Source organism: Varroa jacobsoni, unplaced genomic scaffold (assembly GCF_002532875.2).
Source record: "Varroa jacobsoni isolate VJ856 unplaced genomic scaffold, vjacob_1.0 contig01388, whole genome shotgun sequence".
NCBI lineage: Eukaryota > Metazoa > Arthropoda > Arachnida > Mesostigmata > Varroidae > Varroa > Varroa jacobsoni.
Window position 1 is genome coordinate 689 of NW_019214631.1, and position 27,910 is coordinate 28,598.

The 27,910-nt window shown below is 38.1% G+C and overlaps 2 protein-coding genes across 2 annotated transcripts; one reads left to right on the plus strand and one right to left on the minus strand.

Annotated features, from left to right (window-relative positions):
* The first annotated feature begins 374 nt into the window (after nt 1–374).
* On the plus strand, nt 375–15,506 carry Atg6 (Beclin-1-like Atg6). Its single transcript, XM_022853105.2, has 5 exons — nt 375–11,350; nt 11,894–12,704; nt 13,011–13,238; nt 13,695–13,961; nt 14,374–15,506. Exons 2-5 carry the CDS (start codon nt 12,489–12,491, stop codon nt 14,968–14,970), a joined length of 1,308 nt encoding a protein of 435 aa, XP_022708840.1. The 5' UTR covers nt 375–11,350; nt 11,894–12,488; the 3' UTR covers nt 14,971–15,506.
* Nucleotides 15,507–22,975: 7,469 nt separating this feature from the next.
* LOC111271993 (uncharacterized) lies at nt 22,976–23,732 on the minus strand. The gene is made up of 2 exons (XM_022853106.2): nt 23,632–23,732; nt 22,976–23,382 (listed from the first exon to the last, which is right to left on the minus strand). Exons 1-2 carry the CDS (start codon nt 23,638–23,640, stop codon nt 23,053–23,055), a joined length of 339 nt encoding a protein of 112 aa, XP_022708841.1. The 5' UTR covers nt 23,641–23,732; the 3' UTR covers nt 22,976–23,052.
* Nucleotides 23,733–27,910: the final 4,178 nt, after the last annotated feature.

Consider the following 27,910-nt stretch of genomic DNA (forward strand, 5'->3'; position numbering starts at 1 on the left):
TTTTGTCCAACTGCTCACTCGTAGCGATCCGCTTCGTATTATCCGCACACTACGATCGTATGTATAGCAACGCGTACTGTGAAATCTGTATTGATTGCGTCTCTGTCCAATGCAGCATGCACTTATTGTTATTACTCTTATTAAAACTATATCATCTTCATTAAGGTAAAAGAAAAATTTTCCTATTATGTTTCTTTTGTGAATCGTCGTCTTTTTTGTGCTCATGATTTCGATTGAACAAGCAACTATTGTGTTTTTGTTGTCGTTATGGATAATCAACAAGTCCACCCATTCACTTCATTTATTTTGCGCTTCCGCTTCTTTCACAACATCTATATATATATATATATATATATATATATATATATACAAATGAAATATATTATTACGCATTTACTTCTATATACATATGATTTGATTGGTGTGAAAAGAGAGACTGTCATATGGCGATCGATGTCAGGACATCTCTCGTTTCGCCGTCCAGAAGTCTGATGTCTGATCGAACAGCATCCCTCACATCCCCTGCTATTCGATCACTCGCCGCGTCACCTCGTTCTGGGGTAGTGTTTCTGTATTTCGCCTACTTTTCTGGTTCTTTTCAGAGCAACAGTATTCGCTCGAATGGCGTATAGCGTAATAAGACCGCGTTGTATATGATATACGGCGGCAAGCAAGAAAATCAATAATAATAATAATAGGGGCAGTAGGAAAACTGCGAGACACGAAAAAACGAGCGTGCAAAATGCAAAGTAATGCATTCACATTTAAAATGTTGTCTATATATATAACGTTTCTTCGTACATGCTAATACAAGCAGTAACGTGGGGACAGTAACAACTTACAACCGAGACACTGAAACAGACAAACGTAAAAAAGTAAGATTAACTAAACCATATTGTTATTAATAAATCTCCGGAGCGAGCCAATATCGTCTTGCCGCCGCTAACAGGAGAGTCCGCATAATCAATAACAACCAAAGCAGATACTTGAATGGAGACATTAACGGCTCGCTCGGGTGAAAGACAAGGAAGATGAGCTACTGATTTTGTGGTGTTTTACTCGGAATATTCTTCGCTGCAGCTACTACAACGAGAATCATTACGTCGTAGTCCAATGGTTACGATATCCAGTTCAGCCAAATGTTGGGTGCTATACGAATGAAACCGTTAATCTGCCCATCTGTCGAGTGGGTCGTTTCACGAAGAATGGGTTTCTAAGACTAGAAGTACTTTTTGCCAGTTTCTCAAAGTCGCACTTCTTCAAACTTTTGCTCGCTGCCCATAATTATGGACAAGCTTTTGTTCTCGCATAGCTCGTTGTGTAATGATTGATATCATGGTTATTTATGTGCTTGTTTTATTTCCACTGGCTCGTAAATTGTTACACTAACTTCTTGCGGGAAGGGACTGCAAACGTTCTATCAGAATGCTATTTTTCAGACTCGTTTATTGATTTTCGTCAGATAGCATTCTTGTCTATGAAGAAACTGTTCAGAGCAGGTGACAGGTAAAACGTTTAGGTTGCAAAATTGCAATTGACACATTACGAATGAAGGGTTCTTGATCAGGTACGCTAGTGTGCTGTTCCTGAAATAGTGACCTGGCTAGAATACATGTCAGCTTGGCTTCCTAACTTGAAGTTCTCTTTTTATTCTAAAATGTTTGACTACGTTATTGCGCTGTTGCGTCTCTAGCCAATCTGAATAGAATCTTTGGTCAACGGCCTCTCGTGTCCCCGAACATTTCATTGATCTTTTCTCACTGGATTAATTACGCTGATAATATCGAATTCAACGCATCATGCGGTCTCTGTTGTAGCAAAAACAACCATTACTACGGCGGCGGCTGCTGCTACTGGGGTCGAATTGTGCGCTGTGCTGAGTTTGCGCCGTAGAGCTCCATTTGGTAAATAATGACGTCGATGTCAGCAGTCGAGTCACTTGGACTTCGGGGCATCTTGGGCACAATTGGGTTTGGCGTTGGGCCCAACGCGTTGTGACTTTTTCGAACCTCTTTCGGCCTGGAAAACCTTCCCGTCTACGCTGACCCGCCTGAGACGCCGATTTGTCCCCCCCCCCACCCTAATCACCCGTAAGCAGTAAATCTTATCGAACCTACAAACCTTATAAACGCTCTTTGCAAACCTCGATGTTGACGAGCATAACCACTAGATACATATGCATACGATAATATCAAAGAAAAAGAAAGACTAAGAAAAAAAAGTCCGGTAAACACGTGCGCTTTGAAGATGGCTTTGGACGTACGGGGACAGGCCGGCTAAACGATAGCAACAGCTTCGGAAAGTTGACAAAGGAACAAGACTAGAGATTTCCCCGACTCATCACAAAGACAAAGAGATACAGACACGCCGATTAGGGAATTGACAAAAGAGGCAAATCACACCTAGTCAAAATGTATTATTGCTATAACGATGCCAATAATAACAATTATTATAGGATGATAATTATTATAGAGATGATGATGATGATGATAAATGTGCTAAAACGAGAACAAGAACAAAAGAGAACCTACCATTTGTTTATAATTAATGCTGATGATGTTTATGAGCTGAAAATATGGCTATTAATATGGCTGCAGTATAAAAGATAACTTGAAAGCATATTGACGCATAACAGTGCAAAGATCATGTCAAGACAGGCCTAAACATATGGAGAAAAGCAAGCCAGTAGCAGCAATTGAATGAAAAGAAGCAAAGCGGGGAGCAAGCTAGATTGGGTGCTACCGTACACACCAATACAACTAAGTAACCTATTTACAACGAAATACGAAACAAATACAATATGATTCTTGCCACGACAAGAACGATGGCGTTTATGATACGATATAGTAGAGTCCGTTGATGGTTGCATTCGACGAAACTGACTCTAGACAAAGCAAATTCTAGGAGACACGTTAAAATGGATAGTGACGTTAACGCAACGTGACCCATAACCACTCCATACAAAACAACATTTTACCAAATTCTGGTGCAGCTTGAAAGTTTATTCGTACCAATACGCTTAGTGCGCTATTGTTATAAATAATATTGTAAAAATAACACTGATGATGCGATGGTGATAAATATGGAGAGCATGTTATTGAAACAACAAACACCAAACATGGCGCGTTGCAACGGCAAGTTGTCCCTAGTAATCTACATAGAAAAAGACTTGATTGCATCCAAGTGTGAAAGCGATAAGAGCAATCTGCTCGTTGAATCTTACGCTACTTTCGAGCAATGAGGATGTGCGAACCGAAAGAAAAACCGGGAGCTAAACACAGTAAGGAGGAGGAGAAAAGTACGAGAAAGAAGTGTACGCATGTGAGCGTAATTACGATTATTGTCACTACAAATTATACTGTCGTTAATTAGATGAAGCGATCCACCAGAAAATTGTCACATTGCGATAACAAGTTTTCTGATTATGATTATTGTTATTACATTATCTAAGTAAATAAGAATGTGACGTTGCAAGGTGGAGTGGAAAAGAGATCGAGAAGGATTGGATGCCGTAATGTTTCTGAATCTAGTGAATTGACAAGCATAAATTCATCTAAGTTTCTTTTTAATTTTCAGTAGAAAAACCAATAAGGAAGGGCAACATAACAGTAATAGACTACGGTATAGCCGCCACCGCGTGAGGCGCCAAGATAAGCGAATTTCTGCATTACATTCATAGCGCGCATAGATGCGTGTACTCTGAAAGTCTAGAGACAAACTCACTGACATAATTAATCAGTACTAATTACTATTCGTTTAACTGAATTTTAAGGATAAGATCTGATCCAGGCGCTAGACCTCTCCGTCCATCAGCCGCCTCGAGGTTGACATGCGATGAGCACTTGTTAATTGATCCTTAACTGTATACTTGTAACTGTAAATCATGATTATGCTTAATGTGATCATCATACTATAGGAGATAGTCTGTATTGGTGAGGATTATATAGACATTAATATCGGTACTAATGATTAAGAGAGATAATTGTGGTGCTAGACGTAGGCTACTAGCAAAATTCAAGTCTTGGCGCGCCACGATGGGCTTTCGCGCAGGCGGGAAAATACAAACAACGACAATTACTGGACAGCACATGGTAAAGGATATGGTGATGTGAAGTTTTGTTGTACGATAATTTATATACACAATTATAATGGGTGCACGCGTTATGTTATTTGTTATCATAACAACAATGAGGAAAATAGGACTACAACGGGTTGATTGAATAATAATAATGGTAAGAATGGCAACAGGATCTTGGTAAACATACAATTGATCCGTTTGACGTTATAGTGAAATTCGTGTAGGGAGATGCGGTCCCCGACAAATGACTGGTCGTATAAACTCATATAGAGAACAGTACTGGACGCCTAGAATACATGATAAAACTATTACGCAGCGCTGACGCTATTTAGGTTTGTTGTGGTAGTTAAATCTGCCCAAAGTGTTTTTTCTTGAGCGTTCATTGGGAAAAATGGTTTCTGACGGTCCATGCAGCAGATTCGGTGTCTTGCCGTTACGTGTCATTGTATCATGTATTTGTTTCCTGCGAACATGCATTGACTAACGGAGAGGAAATTTTGGTTTCATAATAATGACGATGGTTATTCTTATTATTGTTATAGTGGCGAAACTAGGGAAATACATTTTCTTCCTTGCCAAATTCAGCCGTCGAACAAGTGAATACTTCTTTATGTAACCCATATAAGAAACGCCTATCGCGACGTTACTAAGAATTGTCATGATGACGGGTATGACGAGAATACGAAAAGTACGGACGGAAACGGAAGTGTGACGTTGGCTAATTCATAATCATGAGCTGATAATAAAAACGTGTTGAATATTCATATATAGTTATTAGTATATAAATATATACATGTATAATGGCAAAGGCGACAATCGGCGTCTCGAAAATGTGCTTACCTATTTATTTGTCATCAATGTTTATATCTTGTCGAATGGCCGAAAGTCGCACTATGGATAGCATATCTATCAGAGACGACCGATGAAAAAGACTTCGTCGCAACCCCTGAAAAAACGATGTTTATCTTTAGCTTTGGCTAGATGACTCGCAAGTGACACGTAATAATCAATAATAGAAATGGGCGTGTAATAACGATCAAATTGTAAAGCAGTGGTATGTTTGAGCAGTCCACGCTATGCGTACCAAAGTGTGTAAAGAACGCAGATACGTGAAAGAAAAATGTGACACTATATTACATGGTATCTCCTTACGTGTATATTTGGGAGTCACATTAGGAGGCGGTTTATCTGTCGCTTTGATTTTTTCGAGGGGTTTGCGACGTGATCGGGAAGCCTAACGGGTATTTCAGTGGACAGCCTGCCCTTGTGCACCCACCAAGATAATGAATATTAAAGGGGTCAAATGTAACCTAAGTATTACCGTTGCACATCCACACATTATTATTATTACTATTACATTTGCTATTCTATTGATAACTGATCATTACCGCGGACATGTTCCGAGAAGTGAAGATAGCAGAATTATCGCGTTATTATCAAAGTGATGTTGAACTAGATCACCTTATTCAAGGTGACACCATCGGCCGACGGAGGACGACACCGCAAACTGCTAATAGCATTGCACATGAATGAAAAATATATAAATTATACTAATAGATAACTATATCACAATTATGGTTTACGCTTAACAATAAAACAAGGCCAGGCATACATTCTACGAAAAATATGTACGGCGCTGGTGATACGTTAGAGGCTGTGTAATGTTTGATGATGCTAATGATAATAATAATAATGTGGAATTGTGCGCGAGCAACGTGCTAGCACATAAGCTTATTATATATACAAATATTACGAATATATAAGTGTAAGAAATGATCTAGATGAGTAGTTGAACCCTTTTTTTTCGATTTTTGAATATGATGCATGTGCTCGCTAACAGACAGAGTCGCATACATAACCGCAGGCAGACGACCACATTCACAGAAAGATAATAATCATAATTAATAGCAATGTTTAATATGGCGGCGATGATGGTGACGATGATTATGATGGTAATGATAACGCTGATAAACTAAGCAAAGTCGGACAGAAGCTAATTAATTTCAAATGTAGCGCGGGAAAAGTATTGCAGACAGATTAAATATGCCGATCACGATGTTGCTATTGACGATACAGAAATAATAATACTATCATTTAGTCTGACGCATATTGATGCTGATGGTGATGCTGATGATGATGATGATGATGCTATTGTTAACGGACCGAAAGAAAACACACCACTTTAATTCTAATTGGAAAGAAAAGGATCATTTGAAGGATGCTAAAGAGCAAGAAAGACGAAGTATGGTTGGCTAAAATATTTTCATGTTGAATACTAGTAGCTAAGCGCTGATGGTCTGCAAGAAAATAGAAATGACGGATAGATGCTGACGTGCTCCCCGAGAGGCTTCGATTGACCACAACACTGTTAACAGCAACAGTCGCAGTGAATATCAGACCGACTATACGAACATGAAGCGGCTCCGTAATGTCTCCTCTCCTATGAAGTCGCGTCTGTCCAACAGTCACACTGTATTTTCTAGCCCGTGGAGAAGTGCCTTGACATTAGCCTGGTGGGTGGAACACGACTAGTAGATTAGTAGGAGTGAATGGAAGGAAGGGATTCATTGAAAAGACTGAGGAGAGGCGTAGTTTAGGTCATACAGACCGTGAACGGGAGAAAGAAAAGTAGTGACAGAGCACTTGTGTTGTCACATTTCTTGTCGATGACATACGTGAAAGAAGGGAAAAGTTCGTTGTGAATGGTCGGCTGCAAAAGGGCGCTTTCACCCTCCCAGCTGGGTAAAGCGTTCTCCCGTTCTGTCTCCCTATTGGGAACTGAATCCTCTATAGTTTTTGCGTAGATGTGCGGTACTTTGGGTTAGCGTTAGGTATCGAACTACACACATAAAGGTATATATATATACATATACACCTTTATATATATATATATATATATATATATATGCAATTATCTAGACTCACAAAATACATCTGTAGACTGGAATGAAGGAAAAAAAAGCGTTCAGAAAAACTGTCTTGGCGTCAAGGAAGGAACGATTTATTGATTGACACGTATCGATTGTCGAATATTTGACGAGACGGAGGTGGTCAAGATAGGAATGTTTAAAAATGAAAGTGGCTTATTAGAGAAGAACAAACGCGATGGCTGATGGATCATTGTAGGCAAAAAAAAAAAAATTGATAATAGTAAGAAACTCACTATCATAGAACACCAATAAGCATAACGACGGAATTACGAACTGAATATTACAACAGCTTCGTAACGAAAGGGAAAAGTATCACAAATGGAAAAAAAATACGGCACAGAGGAGCCCTGTGTGCTCTTGTAATTTTAATACACAAGAATTTGCAACAGTACACATTATGCATGCACACATACAAATATTTCCATGCAAGGGACTATAGGCTGCTTTTGCGCGCCGATTCCCTTTTAGCCTTGTCCATATTCAGCACTAAGAGTCGATACGATTCCTCGTCAAAGACAACAACAACAATAACCCTATAACCTAACATATCAGTAACCACGACAACCTTGGCCTCGAAACAAATTGCAACGGTTATTATATACATATGCATACATATAAATATAATATATATGATAAGATTCCGATTATAAAAAAAATGTAATTAAGATTATTGCTTCACACGATATTATCTGATCAACTGTCTGAGGACAAGATACAATAAAGGTATTGATTCATCCTATCTTGCCACGCAAGACCAATACACGATATACATGCACATAGACATGGCGACGGGGGTTGCGGGGCAAACCCTAAACCACATGAAAAGAATACCTAACGTAATGAAAATAATAGAAAGGCTATTTTTAGCATACACAGATTTACAAACGCTAACAATTAACCACAAAAAATTGGCTTTAATACTCGTCTAGAGCATAGACAAGAATAGAAAAAGTGGAAGTAACCGCACGCTGATCGCCAGAAGCACGTGTAAAACCAAAACGCCAGAGGCATTTAGAAGCATTTATTTGACAACGAAAAAACAAAACAAAATCGAAAGTGAGACGAAATGCGTTGGGGACTAGATCAATAAGAATACGTTGGAATACTAGGAGGCGGTATTCGACATCGTAAGGTTTACGGAGAAAAGTGTGTTAACAATAAATATGGAACTCTAAAACGATGGCTAAAAAAATCGCTTCTGAAAGCTACGGCATTTATCGGGCCCTAAATAGCCGAAAAGAGGAAAAGCAAAATATAGATCTGAGAGAGGTCTATGAACGGCAAAATTGTCGTGAAGCCGTCTTGCTCCAGATGGCAATTGGTTTAGGCATCGATTGTCGAATTCTAACAGTAACTGAACAATTAGCTGCTACGTATTATCGGGATATTCTGATTGACCACCATTATCTCTGGCGGTGTCCCCTAAGCTAATGACTCGAAAGGAAACTCAGTTGTCTCAGACACGGAAATAGCTAAAAGAAAGATGGACGTTTTCCACAGCAACAACATCGCATAGCATGGAACATCAGTAAAACACAGTAAACACACGAAGAGATGACAGCGGGAGGATAACGACAGCAGAAACATTACTAAAGCGACAAACAACAACAACAACAACAACAACAACTGTACCGAGACTTCTACATAAAGTGCATTATAACTCAAGATTATCAGTCCGCTGTCTTCCTTTTTCTTATGCAACGACTTGTCCTATTCTTGTCCTGCCTATTACTGCTGTTATTTCAATATTATCAGTCATCTAAACTATTCAGCACTTGTTTCTTTTTCCTAATATTACTTACATAACGAGTATGTATGAATTTCAAGAATATTGCCGTTGTACGAGCAAGCCTAAGCGACCAACGATTTTTCTTGCTATTAGACCACTAATACTTTACTAAATAAATCAAACCATTTTCAAATTATTCCTTTCCTTCTAGCATTACCGAATCTCGTTTTCACTTTACAGAACTCAGATCATTTGATTGGTTGTATTTTTTCTAAATAGCCTCTTACCGACATTTCCCTAAATACAACAGCCAGATGGGTGCACCATGGTGCTTATATTAACATACATCCGATTAAGTAAGCACGAATTAAATTAGTATTTTTTTGCAAAAAGAAGGTAAATCATACCTTACTGTAGCCTTACAGGCTGACGAAATAGGTTCAGGCAAGTCTGAGCCTCCAGTACAAGGTTGAGAGGAGCACAGACACGTTTTTCGAAATCAATTAGAGTCATCTGAAATAACCAAAGCATAGCTAGGAGTATGAATCACTTTAGATATATGTATCTTGAAGAAAAAAGTATCTTTTATCTTTACGGACTTGCTTGTGGGTAGGTACAAGGTTTGAGTACTTTTAGGTCATTCCTCGACGTTCCCGTATCGTGACGGCTGTTTGTTCCTGCTGCAAGAATAGGATCCTCGGTGTAGCAATGGCCTTATAGTTCCTATTCCGAAAACAACTTTCCTGCTGAATCCCATGCACGGCTTTCACCAACCGCATGACAGTTATGGCTTTCGTCCGACGGCTTCTTCCAACGCATTCTCCATCAATAGCTAGCCTCAACAGGCCCTTTAACAAAGACCTGAGATAATCTTCATCTACGTTTTCCGCACTTTTCCTTCCTAATCGCTTGTTCAAGCTTTCGTTTAGCTGAGGCCAGCAGTTCCGGTTACAGCAAAAAAACCTTTCAAACTAACTTAGCTAATTTCTACTCTTTTCCGCAATATACGAATTTCCTTCTATAAAAATCCGTATTTGCACAACAGAAATACTAGAGAACGCACAATCTGAATATATTTGCGTATCGTGTAATTATAAATAATGCAAAAAACATATTAAATTATTTTTTCATAATTAAGTAATTGTCCACGAGGATAAATGTATTTTAAACGATAACGTTTGTAAAAACTTACTCTGAAAATGGTTTACAAACATCATAGTTTACGTTTTCTTGAAAAGACTAGGATTCAAGCGTAAAGGTCCTAGAAAATTTAATGAGCGGTAGAATTGCGTGAATCGTTGTCTATATTTTTGCTCTCTATATTAACCTATCTTACTGGTTTTGCGACTATGGTAAAAAATCATCCAGCATATCTATGTATTTGCCCACTAGTGCAAATAGTAACGATCTCCTTCTTTCCACAAGGCAGCCAGACAGGCAGTGCTGTATTTATGATAGAGAAAAAGCCTCTGTACAATGATTAAGCCTTCGACACCCGTTATTAATATATTCTCGAAATTACGTTATATAAGAAATCCATTTTCATGTCAGGGGTCCTTTGAAGGCGTTAGTCATCTTCAAGCGCAAGCTAACGCGCTGCGTATAACAAAGACAAATATTTGTTTTACTTATCTCTATGACTCACGTTCATTACACAAAACACAAACATGCAAGAAAATAATTGTTTCGTTGCTATATTGGAACTTGCACCAAAGTCATTTATTTTTATTTTTTAATAGGGTATAATTTTGCATGTCATGTGATTTTCTTTTATATTATTTATTGAATTTTGGAGCTGTTATGTGTTTCAAACGTCGCTGCTCTATAATCTAGGCTATAAATCATGCATAAGAGATAAACAGACTAACACTTAAATGCTTATTTTCCTAAAATATATTGTTAAATTTATATCTTTTTTTTTTTTGTTATGCTGTTTATTAATTTCACGTTCGAACTTAACTTTTATTATATTGAACACAATTAGTTTCCTATTGATGATAAGACTGACGGATTGATGACGAAGAATTGATGAATGTGATGCGAGACAATCATCATTGTATTCACGTAACAAATCTCTTGAACCACAGAAGGTGTGGAAATAAGCAATATGAACGTTTTTTCAAGTTGACCCTCGGTGCCTTACAACTTGCGATGTTCTGAAATCTCTTCTGCCATAGTTGTCCAAATGTACTAATTAAATATTATTCAACATTTAGCAAAGTCATATTTCTCATGCGCACATGAGACAATAAATGAAGATCTTGATTTACATAAAAGTAAAGGCGTTTTTATAGTTCATAGAGCGTTCTCTGGTACAAGCAGGGGGTGCGCATCGCGTTCAGTGTTTCGAGCTGTGCTATCGACACAGCGAAGAATTAGTGCATGTGTTGGCTATATTTCGAGCTGCACTTTATGTAAACAAAAACAATCACTTGGATTGCAGGAGAAATTCAGAAATTATCTTTGAGGATTTTAAGTGAATTAGTAATTGAAACGTGCTGTGGTAGTAAGCGTAGCATCGGGTGGATGTCCGTTTTTGCTGTGAGCTAACTACAATACATCATTAGCGTGAATAAAGTCGATAATAGCCCGAGGGTGGAACATCTGTTCTAAGTATGCATTAGCCTTTTTTATCGGATAGGCATGAAGATAAAGAAGTTGTGTTCCTAGAAATGTAGAATAGGCATCTACCGGGAAGGGTTAAGATGTGCGCTAAACATTGTTCTGAACATGACATAATCAGACTGAGCAGACACATAAAGCGCACAGTAAAGAGTTAGCTAGTTCGAATTTTACTTTTAAAGATGCGTTTCCGTGATATCTGCCTTTCGTAGAGAAGCGCGAAAATGCAACTAATTTATTTAAAAATTGTTTCCTACATAAAAGAAATATTATAATGTAAGATTGAGTTTATAGCGGTGAATCTGCATATATGCAAATATGTTTGACGGCTGTTGCTAGACACCGATCGTAATAGCGCAGGGGTAACGTTGGAGACCTAAAAGATTAAAGTTTTCGATTTAAATTTTACAAAATACACGATACGGCCTTACTGTTGAACATATTTTTAGCAGTATTTATATTATTGTTATTAAGTGTGCCTGTTGTACCCGTTAAGAAACATAACAATGTTCTCAAATTATGGTGCTATTTTAGGCAGGTTTTCGTCCCAAGTTCAGGCTTCTGCAATGGAAATCTGCTAATGGATATCCGAATCTTCTTAGAATTGAAGCTCTACGATTGCCAGGAGACTGTTACGATCAAGGGCCTGTGCGCTGAACTGGGTATCTCAATTTTTACCGCTCGGAAAGCTTTGAGCGAATTTGTTGAGTCGTTGAGAAATACGGATAGTGCAAGTTATCCCGTAGATTTGATTTACTATTACGCCGACATTTCTAAAGGCCGTGTATCTCTAAAATTTCGGCCTGTGACTTCATTTGTCAGCAACCATCACGTGGTTGCCATTGCAGCCAAATTTGAAGTTTATGACCTAGTTGAAACCGACGTGGGCTATTTGCTCGAGGGCCGTGTACCCACAATTTTCGAGCCACCGATTCCAGACTTGACTGAAACCAACTAGATCAAATAATTGTAACCATTTTTCTGATGAAGTCAATTAATGCTATTGAAGCAGTAACGGCTTGTGGAAATCTTTCGATTACGGAACAAGAGTACGCAGAAATCGTAGCATTCGGCATTTTTCGTGCACAAAACTCTTTTGTAATGACATGTGTAGGCGACTATTATAATAATGGACGACCAGTCAAATAAAGCCGAAGTGAATTTTAGTTGCCAGCGATGCGGCCATCCGCTCAAGCTCGACTCTTCATTTAGTGCCGTTGATGACCGTCTCGCTACGGACCTGGCAGCACCAATTGTATTACTCAAACCTTCAGCGCACAACGAACAGGTGACGCCCGTGCAGTCGACAGATGGAGTTACCAGACGTGTTACTACTCCGCTCCAGGTAGAGCTGAGAACGATTCTCATAATATGCTCATGCAAGTAATATAATGGGGGATACATATTAACATATTGTATCGGTGCTTAACCCTGTGGATATGATCGTGATGTTGCTTAAACAATTTTCATGTGGTGCATTTTGTACATGTGTCACTTTTCGTAAAAAAAATTTAACGTCTTCCTTCATGTGCATATCGCAACCGACCTGAAGCAGACTGCTAACAGACGAGGGTTCAATTAAATTACCATATAATTTGGTAACTCTATTATATATTTACTTTATATCTTTACTCGTGTGTCCTGTATGGAGGTTGTGGAAGCCGGACCAGGTACGGGCATTGCAGGCAATGGTGACTTTATGCTCGTTGGCAGCAATGTCCATCCAGAGGCTGGACGATTTTCTCTCCATCTGGAAATGACTGCTCAGCTCTTCGATGTGCTTACGGACGAATCGGAAGTAGAGCATCCGTTATGCGAGGATTGCACAGATTCGTTGCTGGATCTCATGGAAGATGAATTGACGATTGCCGAAGCTGAGGTGTGTAGCTGTGGCCAGGATAGCTCGACAGACCGGCATGCGTGGTCGATATTCTTTTATTTTATTTTTTTTTGTTTGAAATAAATGTATTTGTTGGTTGCATACGTGTGTGTATATATATTTTTTGATTCACTGTATGCTGGTACCAAAGTTGTATTTCTATCGTTTATAAGAAAAGTCGTAGAGATCTCCTTATAGAGCTATGTATGTTTTAATCGCGAAGGACACTCAAAATAGTGTATCATACATTCGCAGGGTTATCAATACTGTTGTTCAAATCGAGTTGGTAAAAAAAATGGAACAAAAAGGTTGGCCAAAAATGGGTAGAAAGCGGAATTACTTTTGTGTTTGATACTGCGATTAATGAGGCAATTGAATGCGACTTTCAATGAAATTGAAAATTCTTTACAAGTTACGTTGTATTAACACTCACAATGCTTATAACTGTCTCATCAGGTAAAAGATTATAAAAAATACCTTAGCGAGCGCAGCGAGAATGACGAAGAAAGTCTTGATCAGTTGGGTATGGAGCTAAAGGAGCTTCAAGATGAAGAACAAGATTTGATTGCACGACTGCAACGCGTCGAAACAGAGCGTGAGGAGGTAATGAACAAAAGGAAAGCGTTAGCAGGCGAGCTGGAAAAATTAATCGAGGATGAGAAAAAACATTTCAAGGTTTATATGGACCTCAAGCGAGAGTGGATGAACGCAACCGATGAAAAGGTGACTAAGTTGGTTATTTGTTTTTTTACGAGATACGTGCATTGCGTATGCACAGCAATACGTTTATAGCAATGTGTTTATACTGCAATATATATATATATATATATATATATACATAAGCCAAATAAAATGTATATCTGTTATAATTGTTATGCCAATGATCTCAGCTTTTAATTTTGGGACAAGAATGGCATGGTTAAAACTCAGGTTATCAACAATAGGTTGTTTTAATTTGTAGTAATTTTTAAACTGTAGTTATAGACACGACTAGAATGGGAATAATCAAGCTAGCAATTTGGATAATTGAAACTTAATTTTTAAAGTAAGGTGATCCTTTTATACTAATCTACTTATCTCAGGTAATCGGTTTTGGTGTAATATTTAAGTTGATGTAAATCTCCTTGTCTTTTAGGTATCTGTAGAGAATCAACTTAATTATGCGAAATCTCAACTGGATCTCCTGGAGAAAACGAACGTTTTTAACGCCACATTTCACATTTGGCATGATGGACACTTTGGTACTATCAATGGTTTTCGTCTCGGCCGACTTCCAGATATTCCGGTTGAATGGAAAGAAATCAACATTGCTTGGGGACAGACAGTTCATTTGATGAGTTCTCTAGCCAAGCGCATGGATTTTACGTTCGAAAATTATCGACTCGTTCCGTTTGGCGACCACGCTCACATTGAAGTCCTCAGCGATAAAGGTGTTGATAGACTTCCGCTGTACCATACGGGAGGACTAAGATTTTTGTACGACGTTAAATTCGATCAGGGCATGGTCGCCTTTCTCGAATGTCTGGCACAGTTTAAGAACGAAGTCGAAAAACGAAACAGCGATTTCACGCTACCGTACAGTATGTCACAAGGCACAATTACAGATAACAATAGTGAGAAGGCTTATTCGATCAAATACCAAATGAACAGCGAAGAGGAATGGACGAAAGCACTGAAATTTATGCTCACTAACCTAAAGTGGGCTGTTGCTTATTATACAGCCGATATCTAAAAAGAATTGGTTATCAATAGAAACGTCTAAAGTTTCGCGTCGAAGTAGGAACTGTCCGAGAATAAATGGTAAGATGAAACTCAAAAGGGCCGAGTAATTGAATCCGTGAATTGGTATCCAGTTAGTTGTTTCATGAACAGTGAGTAGTTCGGTAGTGAGATAATATTGAAGAACAGAACAAATAATTATCAGAAAAGTAATGCTATCGCTACACCGTATTGACTAAGTGTGTGTCGAACGCGTTTTCGTCAACGTCGTTTTTGTGGATTGAGCTCAGTACGCAAAGTAGGCTCTGCCTTTACATAGTATTTTGAACGTTTATTATCACATACATAAGTCTCAATAAGTATCGAATGTGTAGGAAATCAAGTGCTCATTAGGGGAAGCTAGGGAAAAATAAATGTGAATTGCTAAGTTTTTTATTTTAAATACTTTGGCCATGTTGAATATCAGCCAGTTTGCATACCCCTCCGTAGTGGCAGAGAGGAAAATAACGTAAATAAAATACACTTGTCTATTACTTAAGAAACCTCGAAGATACTGTGTTCTGTTTTAATAATATTAGTTTTATTTCTTTAGATCCAATAATTTTGGTGGCTGCAGTGTTAATGAAAAAAAAAGCGACTTATAGGCGAAAGACGTTGATGAAGCCAGCCTCAACTAATTTGCTTCAAGTTATCCTATTCAGTAAGTAAAAATTGTGATGCAATATATATATTTTTATGTAGCTCTACGTCAGACAAATGCCAATTTACTTGAGGTCTACCTATAACAATGCTATCAAGTAATTCGATAAAAACTTCCCGGTCTTGGACAAAAATGAAGTTTTCCCTATTGTATTTAAGCCACTTGACAGGTATATAGTTTACGAAGTATGCACCTCTTGAGCTGCTTTCGATTTGCAAACGCTTTTTTAGACTAAGGTCGTTCTCTTTACAGTTTTAGTGTCACTCGGTTTGGTACCTGTTGTCTGTACTCTATTTACATCGATTTGATAAAGCCATTGGTTAGGGGCGCGCGGCTATGATGTACGCGCAGTTGCGTCGTTAACCGATAACTTGCCGATGTTATCGTTTTGTTGTTATCTCCCTGGCATGTTGCATCGCATTCATTCTTAGCTTTGGTCTATATCTCGGTCTCTATTCGATACTGTGAGTCGTATTTGAAAGTGTCGTTTTCGCTTCCCGCTCCCCTCATGGATAACACACCCTCACCATTAAGCCATATGATTATAAACGCAGACAAGCCAAGTGATACATGGCTCGACAGTTTTTACATTTTGCCTATTAGAGCTGCATTTAGCTTTTTTTCTAATAAAGCACTGCATGTGATATTTGGTGGATTAATGTGCTTAAACGTCTGAACCTAGCCATTAGCACCGCTTGGATTACAGCTATTATGCCATAACAGACATAGCTGCTGGCACGTTTTATATTTATTTCTTGTTTGAATTTTTATAATGTACTTTCTTTTTGAATAATAATTTATTTTCCTTATTCAGAAGGTACAAAGTCATACATTATGTTGGAATATTACCAAAGTCGAGAGATATACGATAGACAGACATAGTTATTATTTATTTAAACTAAAATGTCACTCTTCTATCTAGTAGCTACCCGGGCTAAGAACCCTGAATATCGGTTCAGTTTTATTATGCTAAATTCGTTGCGGCATTGTCAATCAGATCAGGACCAACTGAAATGAATTTTTGCTACCAAAACTGTAACAAGCTGTTGTGTCCTGACGCGTTCTTAAAGCACATAGGCATTTAAGTGATAATCGAGTTAGCGGTTTTGATCAATTTATCTAAAAATGTAGTAATGTGTGAAATCTTCTGACAGAGTCAGGCGATGTATCGCACCACCGAGGTTTGTTTATTTAATATTATTTTAAATGAACGATATCCCTTACAGTTAATGTACACAGTATTAATATCTTTGAAATTACTCGATTGGGCTGCGTGTATAAAATTATGAAATTTTTCATAATATAATTATTATCCAAGTAGAGCCACTTTGTCGGCATGGTTATACACCATGCATATCCCTGACGCAATTGATATATTTAATGATAAACAAATGGCTTTCACCTTTCAGAATCATCATGATGATATTTTTTGAAGGATGAATTCTACAGCGAAATTGTGCAAGAAAATTTGAATCGATTAAATTTGATTAAAAAGTAAGATTTAACAAACCTGAATTTAAGTGGAAAGATTTCAGTGTTGTTCATGATTCACTGTCCGTATACCAGGTTCAGGTAATATGCTGTAAAAGTAATTCTAAATATTGATATTATTGAGAATAGCGAGTGTTGCTTGCTGTAGCATATGGTCTATGCTTAGCTTCGTCACGATTGCATTTAACGGTTGGCAAAAACAATTTTGAATAAACATTTTTACTGTTGAATTTATCGAAAATTCGAAAGAACGCTGTTTGCTTCGCTTATCACTGTAGATCGTTACGATGTTGCTTTCATTTTCGAATAGATGAAGGAATTGAAAAACCATTGTAAAGGACTCACGGTATCTGATTATATTATTTAGGCAAATCAGTTAGAGATCAGATAATGATAATGTTCATAGTACGATAGCCTCATTTTACAAAAACCATATAGTTGTAAAAAATCTTCACTAAAAGAGGGGGCTTGCTTAACGTTGATACCTTATGAGCGAACGCCAATCGATAGATTGCGATGAGCTGAATAAAACGTATGCCTAGAATTCAATGAGCGAATCAAAAATAAATTTCAATTAGGAAACTGAAGCGACAAATGTAGAGTATTAACTGAAACATGTAAAATCTTAAAATGTTTAATAATCTTAGAATATTTATTTATTTTTTTATTTAGAAGGATAGGTAACTGTTGAATATAAAAAAGAAAAGATAAAAAGTTAGTCTTCGGTAGCGTCCCGGAAACACACTCAATAGGTTAGCTTACTCTATCAATGACAACATCTCGTAAGAGATGGCCAAAGGCCCACTCGATTCGCGTTCGCTACAAAATCATGGTCAATCAGTCAACACTAAAGGCTCCGTAATTACATTAGGTAGAGTAATGAAATAATTACCGGCGAGTAATAGACCAGGGTAGCTCGTCATATACACCGTCAGTGTATATGAATTATAGATTATATTATGTAAATGTTTAACACATATGATGATTCCATTATACATAAGTGGTCCGCATATTAAGAACTTATGTGCAGCCTTCTTTGTAAGAAAAATGTTTCAATAGTCGAGTTTATCCAGCACATACCACTGTCCTCGTAGATGTCCATAAGCGCAGTAAGTAGCAAGTGTGGCAACAGCGGCGTGATAAGTTCAGTCGTTTTTTTTAATTTCTTCTGCGTAACGTCTCCTAAATAAGTGACTGTAGGCGCCATTTGAACGAGACCCATAACGTTAAAGGAGATTTAGTGACAGCTGAATCTGCCTGAATGCGATCTGAAAAAAACTGGTTGATTGCTGTTAGCGCGTCGAGGTAAGCCCGCTACACGTGTCAAAATTGCATCGACTTCCCTATTTCAGATAGCAGTTCCATATTAAAGTGCGTAATGATATTAACGATAGAGTTGGGTTTCCATCCTGGTCTTCAACCCAACATATTGGGCTTCCAGATCGATGTACAGTACGATTCAGGAATTATTGCGTTTCCTGGCTACTTGAACGACATTAGGGATGATATGAACAAACGAAGCAAGAACTTTCCGCTGCCATACAACATGCTGAATGGTTCGGTTATTAATGATCGCGCTTATTAGATTAGATGCCTGACGACCAAGCCGGAGCAATGGACGAAAGCGCGAATACATGCTCATTAACACCAAATGGATTCTCGCGTATCACTCCGTTGCTTTAAGGTAATTGTAGTATTATTACTGATGTGCCAATAGTAAATACTTGGTTTTCATCAAGGTGGCTGACCGGAGAATTTATCTGTCGTTCCGAAATGAATATCTATTATTATAGCCGTGCACAAGTTTTAACTGATGAATTAAAGATGTAATAGTCAGGAGATGTAGCTCGGCCAGAAGAATTTTACGTAAAAACAGCCAGATAAAATTGTGCATATCATACATACATAGCACACAGACAGACATTCTCGGTGGAGAAGCATCGATGCAACTCACACACCGTAAGGTCGTACTTTAGACCTTGTTGTTTGTTGACAAGGGGTTGCAGATCATGTATCTTCCGTTAGGAATAGTTTATTGTTTTAAATTAACCATAGCCATTAACTTAAAAAAGAATATTATTGTTTTTTATTAATGGGCCTCTATAGGCTGCTTTGGAAGGTGCTGAAAGACGCAGTTTTAACTGCGTTCGTCCAGATATCTGCATAGTTGAGTTTGTTATGTATACTGATAATTAAAAAAGTTTCTCCAAAAAGAGTTAGTGAAGTGCTAAGTTGTTTATAAAGAAGTAACGTATAAATAACGAATAAGGAGTATACAAAAACTAAAGTGAAAAAATATAATCTAGGACAGTGTAATATCTTAATGTGTCCAAATATATTAGATGACAATGGTCTGATTTGGTTATATGTGGCGATCATTGTGTACTGATCCAAACGAATTATATTGGTATTTGAGAAGACTATTTTAATATGGCGACTGCAGGAATGTCACATTCTCCGGATTCATAACCACGATATTCCAGAATTGACTATATACCTAAAGAGCAACTAGTATACCTTTCCAAACCATTTAGTTCCTAATTCCGTATCACCATTCGCTTACATTTTCCAGTGTATGTATCGTAGCTTTTCCTACCCGTAAAGTACTCGAACTGGCATCTATAACGCCGCGCCGATCAGGTATTTTGCGAAACTATTTTTGCTGAATAGTTTTAGCTTGTGCAAAAAATGTGTATCTTGAAACTCCACTTGAATTATTTTTTCATCGAAAGTTTGCACGTAATTCCTTCTAACAGTCTTGTCCACTACTAAATCATATTAGCAGCTTTAGTAAGTGGGATGTCGCTTGCCGGTTTCCTATATATGTCCTATAGGTTAACTAAATTGCTTTCAGTTATTCAATATAAAACACTCAATACATGTCTTTCTTTCTTTATTCTACCTTACTAGGCGGCGTAAACTGTTTAATCCGTGTAATCTAATATTCACGACCGCGAGTTAATCGAAAAGCAGCATCATTCCATACCTGTAATGTCCATGTGACACTAATTGGGCCAGCGATTTTCGTGACGGCAATAGAAACATTTGAAATATGCTTCGTTTAAGTAGTGCATAACGCAGTAGGCACTGAAGCAGTTTATATCTTAGCGAGGAGCGTAGGAATATCATGTCTATGCCCGCAAGTGGGGCAACTGGGATTGCTGCACCCTCTCTTCTGGTGACTGTAACTGTGATCCGCCGAACCCTTGGAAGTTTCAACCGCGTCAGCGTAGGCTCCAGCAAGAAACGTGAGCGGAAAGAAGGGGATATACTTTTAGATTAACTTTACTAAAGCCTGTTAAAATCTGGGGAATGTTTGTGGACACGCGATCACAAATGCAATTGAATTTGTTTCAGTAGCAATTAGGAGGTCAAACATTTTTGTAAGTAGGTAGGAAGGGTTGATTCAAAAAAACATAATGATACGTCGACGTTGAGAGACAGTTCGCATTGTGTGAGAACACCCCCGTAACAACTTTATTGTAATAATCAAGTTGCGCTCCAGATGGAGCAATTAACATTATTTAACATTGATTAAACAGTCTTGATGTGTTTGTACTGAAAGCTTTGACATATGACAAACATGACGATTGATGTTGTAATCCTTCTAATGACCAGGTATAACATAAATGGCTCCGTACATGCGTCAACGTACAGAGCACCATATGGCCTCGGTCGTATTGTATTCGCAAGAACCGATCTAATAGAATGGTATTTTCTGCGACGGTAGAAGTGTGTTAGATAGAAAAAGTTATCAATTTGACGATTTAGTAAAGCTTTACTTTTTATTAGCTGGACAAAGGACGGAATAGATATGACATAGTCCGACATACGGGTGGTCTAGAGTGGCTAATTTAAAAGGGTTCTTACATACACAAGTTGTGCACATAACAAGCTAGGAGTGGCTGTTCCGCTTAAGTACTGAGCTAAAATAATAGAACGCATATGAGATGGTTTTCATTAGTGATTAATTCGGTTAAATGCTGAACATGAAATCTTAGTTATGACATAGACCTACACATAGACAACAGCAGCGATAACAACGGTAGCACAAAGAAAGGCACCGAAACACAATCCTCCGAGATAAGTAATCCATGATCCAACAAATGTTGATTTGCTATGAGAAGCCAGCCACACGAAAAACCCGAACAAGGTTTGAAAATCGTCTGCTAAAATCAAAAAGGTATCGATAAATGGCAGCCGTAGCAATGCGACGAGCAAACTCGCTATGAGGGGTTAGCCGTGTCTGTACTGATCTGTATAGCGCATCTGTTACCGCTGGGTGTAGCACACAGATCATTAAACCACGATCTATATAATTCTCGATTAAGAGGACAACACAAGAATACAACATCGCAAACAATCGTGTAAAAATGCTAATACTTTCAGTATTCACAGAGCTAAGTAATATCTCAGGTGTAGAGGTAGTTTTTGACTTTGTGCGAATTGACCATTGTTATCTTATGTTTCGCGTATTAAAGCGATTCTCTAGGCCTTCTATTCATTTGGAAAAGCTTTTTGGACTGCTTGCGTGAGGCGAAACAGATCGGCGGAAATCTAAACTGTGGCAATTAGCTATTGAACATGACAAAATTATTGTAACAACTGGTTGTTGCACGGCTTAATTTAATAAGTTTTAATTAGACCTGATGTATCACCACGATGTAACGGTGCATATTTTATGTCTTTTTTTTTGTTTATTAAACAATGTTTTAGTTACGTCGCGCAATATAGATTCTGTTACGTGAAGCATCGATAACTAAGGATTAGATGCCTTCCTGTTAAATACAAGTAGATAAATTTCGATATTTCAATAAATGACATTTTTATTGCTAAAAATATGTGTAATTGCTTGAGAAAGAACGCACTGTTGCAATACAGGCTTCTACAAGCCCATTCTTACCAGTTCATTAGGACCTATTCTGAGTTCCCTAAAAAAATGGTCATATTTAAAAAAACTACCTTTTTTTTGAGAAAACTTAAATAAATGCTATGTCGACTTTAGCAGTATGTCGGTAGCAGGTTTAAGTTCCATAATATAACTTCCGATACCGGTATTGTAGCTCGGAAAGAGCACTGCCTTTTAGTGTTAGCTAATATCGTCAGATTGAAAATTCTACTACAACAGCATAATCAATTATTTATATGCACTAAATAGAATCATGTTATCTGTATGATAATTCTAACATGATACCACCGTAAATACTCGCTGTGTTTACTCTTCTGAAATATTGTAAATATATCAACAATCTGCCCCCTTGGCGTGATAAAGGTGAATTGACCTAATTTTCATTCTCGTATTCTATTTACGTAGACATAATAAATACTAACAACGCAGGTCTCGGTGGATCAGACGGTTCCATTTAGGGTTATGTTAATAACCTTGAACCGTTTCCGACAGCATATACGCAGTCAGGATAAGAAAGTAGAATTGCTAACAACTATAATAAGAAAAAAATTCAATGACATCCTACGCATTGCTGCTGGAATGTTTTTTATTTTGTTACCAGACTTTGGCCTTGATCAAACTCCACTTTGTAGAACTGATGAGGCAACCAAATGATGCCGATTTCGATAAAGTAAATGGGAGCTCAATACTTAAAAAATCATTAGGTATTGGTGAAGAATTTACCATTGTGGCCTTGGATGATGCATTGCTTCACTGGAACAAATGCTAATTCGGTCAACGAAAAAGCTGTGCCTTATGTTTTATAGGGTTGGTTTCGTTGAATTTCAAGTCTTACTAGCAGTAAACCTTAAAGAAAGACCTTATAAAACATTTCAGTGGCTGTAATAGATGCTATTGGCGAAAATCAAAAGGCTATAGTATTATTACTGATAATTTCTGCTTTTTAGATTTATTCAACTAGGTTTGCTTTAACAGATATATCAGTCTATCTCCGCTTAATACCCATGATGTCCATGGCTAAAAGAAATACCATAACCGTACCCGTGGCCAATAGCCTCGGGGGCGGCTACATGAATAGGGGTGGCAATAGCGGCCTTAGCAATGACTGGGGCAACGTGATGCTTCTGGAAATAGGTGTGCGAGTGGCCGACGTGATGGACCGGGGCGGCAACAACAGCCTTGGAGATAACGGGGGCGGCGATGGCATGGCCATATCCGTGTCCATAGGAGGAGCCGATAGAGGCGTGGCCATATCCATGACCGAGGCCGTGACCTCCGAAAGTGGCCTGGGCTGCGGTAACAGCCAAGGCGAAAAAGGCGGCAACCTAGAGAAAGAAGAATTGGTGAGTTTTTCGAGTACGTAGCTTGAAACGAACGACTTGTTTAGAAACTTGTCAGGGTATCGTTAAGGTAAATTCAATGACAAGTCTCGTCATAGGATTCGGTGGAAAATGAGCAACAGATGACGTTTGAGAAACAGACTGGTCTACTGTCTACAGAGGTCACGGTGAGATTAGGTACTGTGAACAGTTCGCTTCAAGTTGTAACTTAGCATAGTAGCAAGTTGCACTCACAAAGAACATGTTGATGCAGTCGTGAGAAGGAACTACGATGAAGTCCAAATCGCGAACGGACTTTTATACCCGGTGGCACGCCCTTACTTAACGTAGCATCGACTGCGGTCGTACCGTTCGTAATAGAAAAAACTCGCTAAACTAAACGCGATTGACCTTCCAGAAGAATCAATACTGGCAGTAAAAATCGAACCATTCCAGCTATTAGACTGGTCATCGTTTTGTCACTGGTAAATATGCTTAATAATCTACCCAAGCCTATAATGTTATTAAATATCTTAACCTGCGTCAACTAATAGACGATAAATAGATCTAGCTGTTTAACCCGTTATAGCTATCTGTATTTTATGTACCTGCGTTATAGGAGGGCACGAAGCATGAGACACCCATTTTGGCAATATTTGTCGCGCTATTGAGCATTGAGGATGCAATTAATTTAAATTAAATTTTCTATTTTTGATCGTACATGTGAGTGACAGTGTATCGATTTTGGAAGTATGCTGTCCAGGGTTGTTTAGAAAAAAAGACATTTTTTTTAAATTGCGCAAATTTTTTTCAAAGTTTTACTAAATAAGTTGTCATAGCTCATCAATTTTATAGTGATGAAGAAACTTTTTAAAAGCGCAGTATAATACCAATGGTAGACAAAAGAACATTGATATTGAGTAACTTGGGTCTCCTACATAAGACACGAAATGTTTGATGAGTGTATCTAGAAGCCTGGACAAATTAAGCTTAGCGCCGGGAGTATATAGAGCCCAAATGATTAATTGATTAAAAAATTATTTATCACCAACGATGTTCGTGTGAAAGACTTCTATAAAAATTGTACATCGATATAAGCTTTTACGATTAGGTATAAAAAAATACGCTTGTCAAAGTACCCGTCCGTCAAGTTTCATTATGATTAACTTACATTGGTGTGTCTATGTGGACCGTCTGAAAGGGATCTAACCCAACCATAGTTTAACTGCGACAATAAGAAATAGATTTTTTTTTTATATTTAGATTATATTTACATAAGTCTGAACAGACCCATAAACGAGGGACAATGTAAATCAATAGACTGTACAAATTGTGATTACTATATGACATTGCAGGATCACACCGAAGCACTGAAATTGAAGCCTATATCAAAACCCGGTTTTCGGTATCTTGAATGTATAAAAGGTATTTGTCGACAAAGTATTATAAGCCTAACACTTTGTCTGCTTCAACACTCATTTTGATGCAACGATTTCAACCCCTATATTTATCGCACTTGTACGCTAGCAATAATTCTTGTTTGTATATATTATAGGGACCAATTAGTGACGCCAAGCGTCAATTTTCTCGAACAAGCAGTAGATAAGGAAATTATTTTTGGTTATGCAAATACAACCGTTAAGAGCTGCTAGAGCGTTAGTTTTAGTTTGTGGGTATGTTTCGTTATAATAAAGTGTTAGATTGACTAGTCTGTCTGAGTTGCCTGAAAAGGACATGGCCAAACCGTACCTTCAGTTATTCAAGAATCCTTACTGAATCCCGCGTTTCATACAACGTTATCAATAAATATCAGAACTGCGGAAAGTCAGAGTAGGACGATACTCTATTTGATTAATTCGCCCTTCATTCATATTAAAAAGGTATACTTTAAAGAACAGGGCGTTACAATATTCTTCGTGAAAAAAGAGTTAACCAGAATTTAGTACTACCCAAGAAACGAAGGCCCGAGGCTTCTTACGTTGCTTAAGCTTTATCTTTAATCGATGCCTCGAAAGGCTGATAGAGATAATGAGATTTCTGACACAAGTTGTAGTTTAGGAGAAGGTACAATCGTGTACAAGTCATGGCAGGTTTCCCATGTTTCAGATCTGTAGTCTTAGCTCTTGGAAAATGCTCCTAACTTTTCCTTTATCGATGCTGTTAGCTTTCGCAGCTCATTATATTGTCGTATACATAACTTATCCTTATTGGCGCTACCCGAAATAGGAAGCCCCATCCTTATAGCAGAAGGGTATAGTAGAGCATGACGGTTTGAAGCAATTCGTGCCATGCTTCCATGAATATACCGTTTCCAGTGCTAACTGAGCGCATGCATGCGATCATTTTCCCTTATTGACTCTATTCGTTATTGCTAAGGCTTCTTGAATCCTGAATATACAGGTACATGCAAAATATTTACTGCCTATCATTACTTGTTCACCGCTAATACATTAATTTGACCTGGAATATCGCAGTCCACCGAATAACAGCTGCGTCTACATAAGCGGGTATCCATAACCGTGACTTAAAGGAGAAACAGCACCATTCTGTACCTATGACATCCATATTTGATATGAGTTGGGGCAGCGATCTTCGCTACGGCAAGAGGGACATTTGAAGTATGCTTCGTTTACGTAGAGTACAACGAAGTAAGCACTGGAGCAGCTTGTATATTAGAGAAGGGCGCAGCAATAGCTTGGCGATCCGTGTTTATGCCAACTCAATCGCTATTCCATAGGTGTAATCGTGTCCTTCCAAACCTCTGTAACATCCGACAAACCGGTATACGGTGCGGCAATTGCAACGGCCAGAAGATCGAGCTAAAGTGGGTAGGAAGAGCAGAGCATTTTTTGTAGCTGAGCTTAATAGTTTCTAATAAGTCTAACGCTCGTTAGAATCTCATTGGTTTATAGCTGGTGTATGTAGCCTTTGAATTCGTCCGTTCGTAGACACGTTAGAACAATTGTTATAGCAGTTGTTGAAAATTTAGATCCTTTTATGCGTACATAGAGGGTTTACGCTCAGAGGCAGTTCCTATTGCGAAGCAATGGTCGCTGACAACGTCAAGCATACAACATTGTTTAATTAACGTTGCAAATATACATATAGTACCATGCAGCATGTAGAATCGAATTTTGAGTTTACAACTCAAAGATTGGTTCCACGCGAAAAAGTATTTCAACTTAAACTTAACTGAAATTAATTTATATTCCACGTTTGTGTGGTGCTAACTACTATTGGTTTTATATTCATACATATCCGCATATGGGAAGTATGTATCATCCTAAAGCTTGTATAGGACCCCCTCAGGGCATAGCAATTGGAGCGTATAAACAAGTTACTGGTAGAACAAAACACTGCCGGCGTAATTAGCCTTCTATGAGCAGGTTCGACTTCATGGACAGTTACAACAAGCGAGGTCCTAATGACCGTCATACCCAACGCATAATGTTTCTATTAAGAAATCATTATTTACAAGTAGCTTAATCTGCTACAGTTTTTAACTGTGCCTTCTCAGACGATAGAGTTATGTTGATATAAAATAGTGAAATAGGTTGATATAAATATCTATTTTAATTACAGCATATCTATTCAGTCTCGTAACATGAGGGTAAACTAAGTATATAATTGATCAAGATGATATCTATAGCAGACGGATCCTTGTTATGAGCTGGAACTGTGCCATTTCATTGGATCTTATAAAGAGCGGCTTCAGAGACGTAGCCAGACTTGATTTATTCCAGAAATAATAGCGTCAACGTAAGTTAAAACATCTACTGTAGCGGTATGGAACCGACGGCGAGTCAAGTAACTTTACATGCATGCACATATGACGGTGAAAGGGGACGTATCCTTATAATTACTATATTTTGTTTCATCATGAAAGATCACGAAGTAACAGGACGGGCTTGTAATTTAGAGAATGGCAAGATTCCTGTAGATAAAACGTGAATAATCGTGTAAACCTATAGCACTAATTAGGTTTAGAATGGGTACGAGCAAAAATGTTAAAGAAAACTTTGTGTCATTACGTGTTCTGTTGTTCACTCTTCGATAAACACAGTTGAAGCATACGTAAAAAAAATTAAGATGAAGAACCACCCACACAATAGGTTCGAGCAGAACTAAAAGCGTTGTTGTTTGCAGAACAGGCTGGCAATAGGCCAACCTCTGACCTAGAATCCTGGCCCCGTCATGCTGAAAGTCGTATGGCTGGTCGTTATTCGGTCCAGTAGCGATCTACGGTTTTACCAGTTCTTGACGACGCTATATAGGGATACTAAAATGGGAAAAGAAATATTCAGACCATTGGAAATTAACTTTGATAGCAAAATTAATCATTAATGGCAGCTGAAGTTTCCGTGGACAATTCAAACCGTTGGCGTCACCTTGATGTCAATAGTGCCGCCAAAGTGCCCGTTGAGATACCAGAACTGGAAAAAATGCACGTTTATAATTCAGCTTGTTGCCAAGCGCTTACAGCTTATGTTGTGTCGTATTTTTATCGTTTTAGCATACGGGTGCGTGCTTGTCG

What these genes read in the sequence shown, in the direction of transcription:
- Atg6 (XM_022853105.2), top strand. Translation starts at nt 12,489, where the DNA reads ATGGACGACCAGTCAAATAAAGCCGAAGTGAATTTTAGTTGCCAGCGA. An exon ending in GTGTTACTACTCCGCTCCAG is followed by an intron (nt 12,705 to 13,010) that starts GTAGAGCTGAGA and finishes TCCTGTATGGAG; the next exon opens with GTTGTGGAAGCCGGACCAGG. An exon ending in TGAACGCAACCGATGAAAAG is followed by an intron (nt 13,962 to 14,373) that starts GTGACTAAGTTG and finishes CTTGTCTTTTAG; the next exon opens with GTATCTGTAGAGAATCAACT.